Source organism: Arachis hypogaea, chromosome 17 (assembly GCF_003086295.3).
Source record: "Arachis hypogaea cultivar Tifrunner chromosome 17, arahy.Tifrunner.gnm2.J5K5, whole genome shotgun sequence".
Taxonomy (NCBI): domain Eukaryota; kingdom Viridiplantae; phylum Streptophyta; class Magnoliopsida; order Fabales; family Fabaceae; genus Arachis; species Arachis hypogaea.
In genome coordinates this window covers 119,901,738-119,914,157 of record NC_092052.1, presented here as the reverse complement: position 1 = coordinate 119,914,157, position 12,420 = coordinate 119,901,738, and the positions used below count along the sequence as shown (strand labels likewise).

General features: G+C 32.1%; 2 protein-coding genes across 9 annotated transcripts; both read left to right on the top strand.

Annotated features, from left to right (window-relative positions):
- Nucleotides 1-285: 285 nt before the first annotated feature.
- LOC112765111 (serine/threonine-protein phosphatase 7 long form homolog) lies at nt 286-11,556 on the top strand. Of its 8 annotated transcripts, XM_072223457.1 has the most exons (11): nt 286-784; nt 1,324-1,547; nt 2,028-2,097; nt 4,499-5,647; nt 5,911-6,196; nt 7,148-7,230; nt 7,908-7,958; nt 9,561-9,641; nt 9,808-10,515; nt 10,618-10,708; nt 10,803-11,556. In XM_072223457.1, the coding sequence occupies exons 10-11, from the start codon at nt 10,622-10,624 to the stop codon at nt 11,292-11,294; spliced, it is 579 nt and encodes a 192-aa protein (XP_072079558.1). In that variant the 5' UTR covers nt 286-784; nt 1,324-1,547; nt 2,028-2,097; nt 4,499-5,647; nt 5,911-6,196; nt 7,148-7,230; nt 7,908-7,958; nt 9,561-9,641; nt 9,808-10,515; nt 10,618-10,621; the 3' UTR covers nt 11,295-11,556. The 8 variants fall into 8 exon arrangements, 6 of the variants coding, with proteins under 6 accessions (XP_072079558.1, XP_072079562.1, XP_072079559.1 ...); XM_072223461.1 differs by lacking the exons at nt 286-784; nt 1,324-1,547; nt 2,028-2,097 and having other exon boundaries at nt 5,189-5,598; nt 6,096-6,196; XM_072223458.1 differs by lacking the exons at nt 286-784; nt 1,324-1,547; nt 2,028-2,097 and having other exon boundaries at nt 5,189-5,647; nt 7,148-7,256.
- Nucleotides 10,025-10,456, top strand: LOC140180710 (serine/threonine-protein phosphatase 7 long form homolog). Its single transcript, XM_072221993.1, has one exon. The coding sequence runs from the start codon at nt 10,025-10,027 to the stop codon at nt 10,454-10,456; it is 432 nt and encodes a 143-aa protein (XP_072078094.1).
- Nucleotides 11,557-12,420: the final 864 nt, after the last annotated feature.

The window sequence follows — 12,420 nt, the reverse complement described above, 5'->3', positions numbered from 1 at the left end:
CCTAAAAAGTTCTATTGTTACGGTTTGGGGATGACCTAAAGAGGTCTATGATCACGGTTTTGTGAAGTAGCCTAAAACTGTCTATGGTCACGATTTTTTTTTTTGAAAAAGAATGACCATAAAATATCTATAATCACGGTTATTTGAGGTGGCCTAAAATAATTTATGGTCACGATTTTTTCATTTTTTTTTAATTTGTTCCCAAAATGGCATCGTTTCTCCTCTCCCAAAATCCCCATTTTTTCATTTTTTTATTATCCCTCCCCAAAACGTGGTCGTTTCCCCCCTTCCCTCCCAAAATCCCTATTCCCTCGTAACTTAAGAAAAAAAAAGATAACCATTTCTTCTTCGCAGAAGCCCTCCTTCTTCTTCAAACCCTTGTGTGTGTTCTTGCCAAGCCATCTTTCGTCTTCAAACGGCCGCCAGTGCTCGCCGTTTCGTTCATCTTCTTCTTCCCACTATCGCCGAGCTCACTTCCCTTCCTCCCAGCCCCCACCATCACCGAAGGCAGAAACCCCCACTTTATTCACTGCATATCTCAACTCAGTCTCTCTTAACTATATGCGCTGTGGCTGCTTCATTGCTCCTGGCCGTGGGTCGTCGTTGCTCCGCTCCTTGCTGTGGGACGTCACTGCTTCTTTGCCTCCTCGCCAGTCTTGCTGTTACTTCCCTGCTTTGTGTCGTGTCTCCCCGTCACCGCGAGCTCCCTGTCACCGTGAGCTCACCCTGTCTCACACTCTCCAAGCTCACTCTGCATCGCCGTTCATCTATCACCATCTCTCCGGTAGGCCAATGCTTCTTTTGTTTCATCTCTTTTTCTAATTTTTTTTAAGATTTTGAGTTTGTGTTCTGAGTTTGAAATTGGATTATTTATTTAATTTGTTGAATACTGATGTGATTCTAAATTCAATTTAATTTGGATTATGAGTTTGGAATTGGATTCAATTTAGTTGTTGTTGCTTATGTATTTTTAGTTTAGTTTGGATTCAGAAATTGGATGAATTTGTAGGTTTAGGAATTTGTAATTGAATTGAATTGCCTCCTGTAATATGTATACAAGTGGAACAGTTTTTGTTCATTAAATAGCTGAGTAATATTAGGGTTTTAAGGCGTTGATTCTATATCTATATGTTTTGAGGCGTTGAGAATTTCATTCTTATAAGATTTGAACTTAAGATCTCGTGTTGATAACTTCTGCTATATAGCATTTCTCATAAAATTTGAATAATAGACCTCTGTATTATGTTTTGAAGTCTCAAGAACTTTGGCCATATAGCACTTCTCGTAAAATTTGAACTTAAGAACTCATGTTAATGTGTGCAGGTTTTTATAGACATCTTATGTACTTTGGTTGTGGAATATCTCCAAAGACGTGAGGATTTCTAGAATGAGATTCATCTGGTCATTGGTGATATTGTGGTTGGAATTATACCTCTCATTATTGTGGTGACCAATTTATCACCCATAGCTAGATTTGGAAACTATTCTTATAACTCCAAAGATTTGCTTGGAGGCATTCAGCATACTATTGCATCTCTTCCTGGCAGGTTATTATATTCTCTCTACTCAGAAGAGTGCCTACTCTATAAATATAAGATGACTGATTTGTACGTTTGTTTAAGAATTTTCTCTACTTCTATATATGCATGTGCAGTATTAATTAATCATTTAAGATCATTAGATAAGTAAGTTATTTTCTACTAACTTGAACAGATTGATTTCGTGACATGTTTCTATTTTGTTATATATTGTATAACATCACATGTCAAGTGATGATTAACAATGTGGTATCTCATGTACTGTTAATCAATAACATAACACGGCATTAACACCACTTGTATTTCATGCTAAATGTTGATATGATTTAACGTGATATGACATACATTTGAATAACACAGTAATTTCATGAACTAAACTCAAGTGTCTAATGTGCACCATTAATTTGTGTATTACATGTTAGAGATCTAGTTGAATGTGAATCCCATTGTTGATAATGTTTATGATACCAAATTTCTACTCGAATGCAGTGTATTCGAAGCTGAAAGGCCAGGATGTAAATTCACTCTAAAGCAGCGCATTGCCACATACTTCATCAAGGTGCCTTACATTTTTGGAGGGGAAAAAACTTTTTTTACTGTAATTTGCTTTGTAGTAGCAGTTTATTACTTTTGACACATTTTCTGTTCAAGGTGCATTGCAAGGAATCATGGCCTTTTTAAGTGCTCTTATTGGTCAAGAATTTCTAAATGTTATAATAATGAATTCCAAAAGGTATACATATGTAAATATACCTACCCTGATATCTTATATATTAAATCTTTTGAATTCTTGTCACAGAATTTATAAAAATAATAAAATATGATTGTTTTTATTATTATTATACCTATATAAAGCAGTGATGTATTATTTTTATTTGCATTATTGGAACAAACATAAGTCCTCTCTCTTGAAAACTGCTGCTCTTTGGGGTATGTATTGCTCTCTCTTAATTTTGTGAATTTGAGTTTTTGATTGGTGTGTTTTATTCAGTTGATTGAGTTTTTGTTCATTAAACAGTTGATGAAGATATGGAAAAGATATGTAATATGAAAATGTGTTGCAGTAGTCTATATGTGTATAATCCTTTTATAAAATTTTGATTTTAACACACAGTCAACATTCCATGGAAGACAAATTTTATTTGGCTAATTAGATCCTATATATCTGAAGTGAAATCTAGTCTTTGTCTAAGATGTTATTGCCAATAATCTATATTTTCTAGTTTACTTCTTAGCAAATGCTCCTTGTTGTTTAGTGGTTGAAATTTTAATGTTGATTGACTTATTAAATTTGTGCTCCATATTCATTACTCAACTGTATTGCATCATCAAAAACATTTTTGCTATGTTCTAGCATGTTTATTTCTTTTGCTAGCAAGAGGACATGATGTGAAGAAAATATGTTCTATACAAATATAAGATGGGATGGGTCTTATAATGATTTTGGTTATCTAAATGTATTATTTTGATGTATTCTTTACTTTTTGATAAGAGACTTTATCCGATATTACATGTAATGGATAAATTACACCTTATTTTGATTAGTGTTGTAATGGATATCTAGTTTTTAATGAAACTTTTATGATTTAGATTTATTAAATTTCTCATTCTTAGATTTATTTTGTGATTATCATCATTTTGGGATGTGATTATGCTTTACAAAAAAATTAAATCTCAAAACAAAACAGACTATGGTCACGGTAAAAACTGTGACCATAGATAAGCTATGGCCATAGTGAAAACCATGACAATAGATAAGGTTATGGTCATAGTTTTAAGGTGGGGTGACCATAGAGGCTATGGTTACGGCAAAAAATCGTGACCATAAATAAGACTATGGTCACGGTTTTAAAGAGGGGTGACCATAGGGGTTATAGTCACGGTTTTAAGTGGGGTGACTATAGAGGCTAAGGTAGATGCAGTTATCTTATTATATTATAGATTTTTGGCGGATCAAATTTTTTGGATAATAAATTCCTGATAGCCTGCAGAAAACAAAATTCTGCAAAATTTAATAATATATTAATACAACAACAATAATAATAGTAGTAGTAGTAGTGATACAACAACAACAATAATAATAATAACATAACAATAATAATAACAGTAATAATAACAGAAAAATATTAGTTGTCCTTTAAAATTCAGTTTTTGGTTCATCTTTAAATTTAATAATATATTATTTTAATTTTTTAATTAATATATCTCTTATTTTTAAAGATTTATTATTATTTAATTAATTTAAATATCCATTTTTATAGTACTGGTTGTTTAAAAAATTAGAGAAGTTATTTATTTTTTATTTTTCTTTTTTTTAAAAACCAAAGAAAAGACAATATTTAAAAAATATCTAATTGCACTGATAATAATAATAATAATAATAATAATAATAATAATAATAATAATAATAATAATAATAATAATAATAATAATAGTAACAATAATAGTATAATATACTAATAAAAAAATAAAAACTTACATATTGAAGATTATTCAGATGTTCAATAAAATGTTGCGCAACTAATATAAAATCATGAACTATTTTAATAAATTTAAAATAAAATAAAAAATAAAAATAAAAGACTTGTCCTAATATTGAGGAAGAGAAGAAGCTCAAGTTTTTCACCCTCAACATGAAGAAACTTAACACAATGCCAAGACAAAACACAAATGGAGTAACGAGCATATAAAAGAAAAAAAAGGAGAAAAACAGTCAAATGAAAATATACGTGTTGAAAATGTATAGACGTTCAATGTGGTGCACCTGCAAAATGCATATTGCATCTCAATCTGCGCGCCTGTAAAACACAGGTTGTGTTTTGTTTTGTCCCACAAAAAGTTGATCAAACGATCAAGGCATGAGGAACATGTTTTAAACATGCATTCATTCTCATGCAAAATGCAGTTGGAGGGCCTATTTTTTTGTTATTGATAAATACATCTTGTGTTTTAATTTGTAGGTGTATTATTTGGATTTTTTATTTTTTAATTGGGAAAGAGATGGTGTTTTGCATTAAAATGGAAGAAAACGGAGTTATACAGGAGACTGGGGGCGCCGTCCTGACGGATCTGCAATATGCCCCGTTCGTAATGCACCCACAATCCGTCCCCCTTGTATTGATTGCATGCATGACACGTGTCTATCACCCCCCTCAACTTGTGAATCTCATAATCCCCCTTGGTCCCTTTTCATACTCACGTTCTCTCTCTTCCTTTCACTTTTAAATCTCGTTCTCTCTCCTGAACACCAGACTCAAGTGGCTCAACAATTCTTTCTTCTTTTTTCTATAACTCAAAACACTACAATATTTTTGGCCTGAGGTAACCCTTATTCGAAGCAACATTTAATAAAAGTTGTCTTAGATAGGCAAAGACAACATTTTTGATGAGTTGCTTTTGAGTAAGGCAAAGATAACAAAATTTTTTGCCACCCCTAAAAATAGTTGTCTTTGATATCTAAAACAACATTTACAAAATGTTGCAATATAAAATCTTTAAGACAACATTTTTAAATAAAAATACAACATTTTATAAGAGTTGTCAAAAAAATTTAACAAATAACATTTATAAAAAGTTGCCTAAAATTATTTCTAATTAAAAATTTTAGATGAAAACTTTTAATCATATTCCCACCAATTATTTTTACCCTCAAATAACTTTAAAAAAAAATTGTTTGAGTTCAGTAGCAAGAGACCCTGAGCCCTAAATAGCCATTAACCAAGCCAGTAACACCCACTCACGAACCCTTTCTCTCCTTTCTCCACTGTCAACTCCAAAATCGACGACGCTAACGGCGACAGCAGCTCCTCCATGGCGACGGCCCGGTGCTCTCCTCCACGGCGACGGCGCGGTGCTCTCCTCCACGGCGACGGTGCGGTGCGCTCTTCGCTCTGCGCCGAACGACCACCGGCGAGAAACCCCTTCTCCCTTCTCTTCTCATTCTTCCTCTTTTTCTCTTTTCCCGCATCCTCCTCTTTGCGAACTGGAGATGCATCCAAAATCGTAGCAACCTCTGTTCCGCTGGCGAGCTTTGACGCAACACGGCAACCACCCCTCAACTGTAACCTCCTCACCCCTGCCTTCTTGTTACTCTGTCCTTCAATTTCCAGGTTTATTCAAAAACCCATTATGTTGTTCTCTGATTTAATTCATTTTAGTTAGATTTTAATTTTTACTTAGTAATTTTATTTAGTCAAACTTATTTTTGCTAATTAGGTTAATTTAGATTAAAATTAGGATTTTCTTATCAGTATTTGTCTTAGTTCATATGTAATTAAGCATGCTATTATGATTCTTGAGTCTGAAATTTCAATTTATTTGGACTGGCTTGATTGATATTTTGTTGAATTTCAAGTTTTTCACTGCTTTTCAGTAGGATTCAAGTTAAAGGGAAAAGAACAAGAAAGAAGGAACAAAAGGAGCAGTTTGTGACACTATTAAAATTTTAATCTTCAGGGTGTTTGTTTTTTTCTTTAGTTTTCTTTTGACTGCTATTTAATGTCAAATATATCATCATTGTTGTCTTGTAAGGAGATGCTGATGTAATATGTGGTGTAGCTTGGAAATTCTGGTCGCTGGAGCATATGGCTTGCCTCAATTTCGACTATGAGTGTTTTTATGGGGTGCTAAAGCTTCTGAGGTATTCTAATATTTTTGAGGTATGTGCAAATTTTACATAGGACTTGTGTAAATGTGTTTTGATTTGCTATTCTGTGATTTGCTGTTCTCTGAAAAATCTTGAGTTGCTGTTCTTTAATGTGCTATTCTCTGAAAAAACTAAAATTCAGTATTTTAGTGTATGGCTCCTTTCAATCAATTTTGGATGCTCACATGTGTTGCTAATAAGAAAATGTTGCCTAAAAGTAGAAGTAATAGCATGACAAATTTATTGAACCTTGTTTGTCCGGAACCCATATAACAAATTTGTACATATTCAAGTTTGTCTCAAAGTTCATAATAATAGTAATTTTAGATATCACGTATAATTCTTGTGAAAAGAAAATTAAATTTTTCTTTATAATTCTCATTTATAATTCTTGAAAACTTTTTTAAGGCTTTAAGTTTATCTAAAACAGAGTAAGGCCCCCTTTTTTTGGAGTTAATATGAGTATCCAAATAAGGTGGGAGTATATATAATATGATGATGATTGATGAGAGTGCTCCTGCTGTATCAATTAAATTCAGTATTTTAGTATATGGCTCTATGCAAATATTAAATATTTGTATATTTGGTTTATTCACAAGAGAGTAATGGTATTCTACGCTTATTCCATAATCAGAAGGCTTAAATTTCTTGGTTATCATATCCATAGAGATATTAAATATAATTAGTAACTTGAATGTCAATTTTCCCTTTTTATTATTTCTGTAAAGCATTATGAAATTTTTAACTTTTTCTTTTGTTCTCCACAATGATTTTGGTATTTTTCTCCTTTGATTTTTTCATTTTTAATGTAAATTAAAGAATGATTAATTTTCATAATTCACTGAGTTAACTATTTTATATAGAATCAATTATTATTTTTTGTTTATTTGTTATGTTGGCTACTTTAATTGAGTTAAATAGTTAATAGAGAATAATGTAAAGTTTATTCTTTACTCTTTTATAGATAAAGATTGCTTCAGAGGAGTTTGAGGAACATTGGTGGACATTCTAGGACTTGAAGATTGCAATTTGTTGAGCCATGACTCCGTAAATTTTCTATCTTGCTTATACTTGTATGCTTTCATAAATATATTTTGTACCTTTGTGCAGTTTTGTTTTTCATATTGAATGTCTTTTTATATTTATTAGTCTACTTTTGGATAAACAATATAATTCTTTCTTAATTTTAATAATAATAATATTGTTGTGTGCCATTTAATAAATTTATATACTTAATATGCATGAACATTATTATTTACATGCTTGGTTAATTAGTGGTAAAAATATATGAATAATTAGGAGATAAAATCTTATCCCCTTGTGCAAAGTGTTATAATTTCTTATGGCACCAAAGGCAAACAATTTATAATTTTCTTGTCTTGGTTGCTGTTTTAAGGCTGTTTTATGGCTGTTTTGGTTGCTATTTTATGGCTGTCATGGTTGTTGTTTTGGTTGCTCTTTTATGGCTATGATGGTTACTGTTTTAGTTGCTGTTTTATGGCTGTTGAAAAAGTATTTTAGTTGCTGTTTTATAGCTGTCATGGTTGCTATTTTGGTGGCTATTTTATGGTTGTTTTGGTTGCTGTTTTTGTTGCTGAAAAAAGGGTAACACTTTATAGAAATAATAATAGAAATAATTAAAAATGAAGGGAAGGTTAAGATTTATAAAAGTTTTATGGCTGTCATGGTTGATGTTTTGACTATATTTTTTTTCGTCCGTTTAGATTTGACTGCAGCTTGCTTATAGTTGGATGAAGTTTTCTGAAGAGATAAAGGTGATTCTTGGCACAATGGTGAAACACAAAGTTTTCTTGGTTTCAAATGAAAAAAACTAGTTTTTTTTTATTTAAGTTCATCATGAGAAAAACATGTATTTTGTTTACTTATGTTTATTATTTATATGACTTAGTAACTTAACAAATATGTTAATTGGCACTTGAAAGACCTTTTTATATATATATGCAATATATATTATTAGCTTATTCTTCCTATATTGATTACATTGAATTTAAATATTTAAATATTGTTAGTGTGTGCTATATATTCTTCAAATGTCATAAATATAACAAAAGTAAAAAATATATTGCTTTAGATATAAAAAAATAGAACATCATAAAAACTCAATAAGATGTTGCTTTAGGTATTAGAAAAAGATAACTGCAAATAAACTTAGATAAGTGTTGCTTTAGGTATATGAAGAAGGCAACTTAAAAAAATCTGGAAAAATATTGCTTTAGGTATATAAAAAAATAATCAGAAAAAACTTATACAAGTGTTGCTTTAGGTATATGAAAAGGCAACTTAAAAAAAATTAGACAAGTATTGCTTTATGTATTAGAAAATACAACTCATAAAAAGTGTTGCCATAAAGTCTTATTTAAAGCGTTGTGTTTGGGTCCCCTAAGGCAACGCTTTTGTGGAGTTGCTTTTTTTGTAGAAAAGGCAACGCTTTTTAAAAGTTGCCATAAAAAGGGTTCCCTTTGATACACAAAAACGTTGCCTTAGATCAAAGATAACGGCCGTATAGCCAACCCCCCAAAAAGCGTTGCGTTTTGTTGGAAAGTGTTGCCTTTGATCAAAGGCAACACTTTTCCTTCTTATAGGCAACATTTTTAAAGGGTTGCTTCAACCCGAATTTATTGTAGTGAAACAACCCCTTCCCCCATACTAGAACTTCATCTTCAGATTTATTGATTTCAACTATATCTCCATCAACATCACCAAGTAAGTACATTTTTTAGTAATAATATTTTTAGTGAGTTTAATTATTTTAATTAGTGTAAATAAAAAATAAATTAGATTAGTTTTCAGAAATTAATTTGGGTTAGTTAATTCATTGTTAGTAATAATAGTGTTGAACCTAGTATTAGTTAGGATCACAATCTTTGTTAGATTAAGATAGTAATAAAATATATTTTTAACTTGTAAACAGAAACAATACTTAATATATTATTAAGATACTTTAAACATACTTTATATATTATATATTTTTGTAGAAGAATTTAAATACTTAAATATATACTACAATACATACATACGAACATAGATATGTTAAAATTTAAATATATATTTTATATATTTTACAATAAGTTAATCATATTTAATATAATATATTAATATTATATTGTTTACATATATTATTTACAAAAATATAAAATATAAGATTTCATGCTATGTTCAGAATATATTTTATTTAATGTATGATTAAATTTATGTTGAATAAATGTTAAAGTGGGGTATGTTATTTATTTCAAACAGAACCGAAAATATTATATATAAAATTATTTAAATATGCTTTTATTTATTTATTTAATGTTAGAAAAATATTGAATATATGTTAGATATAGTTTATATAATGTATTAGCTTTTTGTTTCAGAAAGAATACAAATAGAAGGTGGTTCGTGACATTACGCGTCCTGAAGATCACATTGTTGAATACCTTGAACGTTCACCATATGTAAATATTTTTATGTTTGTATATTTGTTAATATTGTTGTTACTATCGTACTTAGTATTATTGTTAATATTGTCGTTATTATGATGATGATGATTATTATTATTATTTATGTTTGTTTATTTTTTTTGTTTCTATTGTGAATTATAATTTTTTATTTGTTTCAAAGTTCAAAAAATTTAGAATCAAGACATCTGAACCAAGATTCATATGATCCCCGAGTTGAGATCGAGTTACGAGATAGTGGATTCTATCACATATCTCAAATTGGGAGACTTGTTTTGCACAATGCACTTATAAATGCTTTAATCGAGCGATGGCGTCCAGAGACTCATATGTTTCATCTTCCACACGGTGAATGCACGATAACCTTAGAGGATGTTGCAATGATATTTGGACTCCCGATAGATGGTATACCGATGTCAGGATTTATGGATAGCAGCACTAATGGCCTCGAAAATGAATTCATGACACAATTTGGTATTGTACCTACTGCCGCTGATCATAAAGGAAGCAGTGTCAAGCTTGCATGGCTCCGCACCCTAAAGCAGCGCATGCAGTTGGACACCGCACTTGGTAGACAAATGTACATCAAGATACACTCATTATTGTTGTTTGGCACAAATTTAGTTTGTGACAAGTCAGGAATGACAATCGACTGGAAATTCTTGCCTTTGCTCCGAAATTTTTCTGACATTAGAGGCTTTAGCTGGGGATCCGCTTGCTTGGCACATTTGTATAGGGCATTATGTCGGGCATCACGTTATGATTGCAAGGAGGTGGATGGCCCATTGGCACTGCTTTGTATATGGGCTTAGGAACGGTTACCGTTCCTAGCACCGGTGCGATCGCATCCTAGTTTTCCGCTTGCGTGCAGGTAAAATTATTTCATATGTTAACATATTATCGCTTATGTATTGTTTAGGTATATTATATAACATATATTGGTACTGAGTGTTAGAGATTTATTTTATTTCAGATGGATGTTTTGGCGCTCACAGTTTCACAGATACCAAAAGTGGACCATTTCTCAGATCAGGCATTTACTAGATGATATTCCTGTAGATGGGGTTAGTTTTTTTGTTGTATTTAACAGTGTTGTTATTAATATTGGCATTATATTTGTGTTTGTATTTATGCAGTCGTTTTGGAATGTTTTTGCAGTATGTGTGGAACCCGTATAGTCCTAATCATATAGAAAATATTGTAGTTCCAAATGACATTTTGCAGCATCGATTGATGTGGAGTGCACTTGTGCCACTAATATCGTTTGAATGCATTGAGTGGCATGCATCAGACCGGGTGATGAGGCAATTCGGTCTAGCGCAGGAAGTTCCTAGAGAAGCTACTCGTCTTGCAGAATCTCACAACGTGGTTTTGACTGGACCAAAAAACAAAGATTGGAGAGTTGAGCATTCTGGATACATTATGAGATGGACAAACCGTTTGAGTTCTGTTCTGGTTGGTGATCCTGCACTACACTATCAACCATCCGATCAGTATATGCAATGGTATACAGAAGCATATGGGGCTCACCTGCGATTGACTGGTTATGTTCCACAGCCACAGCCACAGCCCCAACCCCAGCCGCAGCCACAGCTGCAGCCACAGCCCATCATACGTCCCCCTTGTATTATGTTTTTCATATTAAATTAATACAATACGCCCTCCTTGTATTCCTTTTTAAAATTTTCAAAAAAGCAATACGCCCCTCTTGTATTGTCTTTTTTTATTTTAAAAAACATATTTGGTTAAAGCAATTCGCTCCATGCGGATTGTCAGCCCCAGAAACATGTAAAACACCACCACATCCAATAATAAAGTATTACACTAAATCCTAACCAATATTAAAAAAAATGAGCCGTATTATTTTGTAGATCTCCTGCCTATTTAAATAAAAAAGTCATTAAATTATTATTAATTTTGTTATGATGTGAAAAAAAAGGTTAAAATATATGAATTTTATTGATAATAGATAAATGGTGAAATCTCTGCTGCCTTGGTTAGTGGTGGCTAAAGATGGTTAGGTATTGACTTTCCAATAATAAAATGACACTTGTCATATTTTAAAGATGGTTAGGCTTGTAGTTATAAAATTAATCATCATCACTAATCCAAGATAGGTAACTAAAATATTTTTACCAGAAATAATTTTAAATATTTATGAATGACCAAAGGTTAAAAAGGTAATTGTAGTTGTCCCTTTGTCACCTTCCATAGCCAATCCTCCTGTGGCCATTGCCACCGATCTGCATCGCCGCCTTCATCTTGGATAGCCTTTTTGTTTTCTTTTGGGCAAGTCCAACCCCAAGCCAAAGAAGCAATGCACCAAATCAGACCAGCAACTTTCTTAACTTTTGACCAGCATGTAACCAGCAAAGAAAAGTGAGCCATTGGATGAAATCTCACACAAATCTCACACCATTAAAACCATTATTGATGATTATTTGATGGTTACAAATTACAAAAGTTGCTGGCCTCCTATCATTCCTCTAAGTTAACAATGGGTCTTTTCATAAAGTCTTCATCCTTCTCTAACAAACCAACAAACTCTCTGTCTTCGAACTTCACTTTGAATGAGGTTGCGACTTTGATCTCTGGACCTGAGAAACGAAAAGGAGCTGATAGTTATAGTTTGAGGGTCTGCGCTGAGCAGTGTCCTGAAGGGATGAAACGGTATGGTTCTGTCTTCAGCTAAGACTTGAGGAGGAGGATGCGGACACTTCGGCGATGATCCTCTTCGGCGATGATCCTCTCCTTAGTTAGGAGGAAGAGGTTTTTT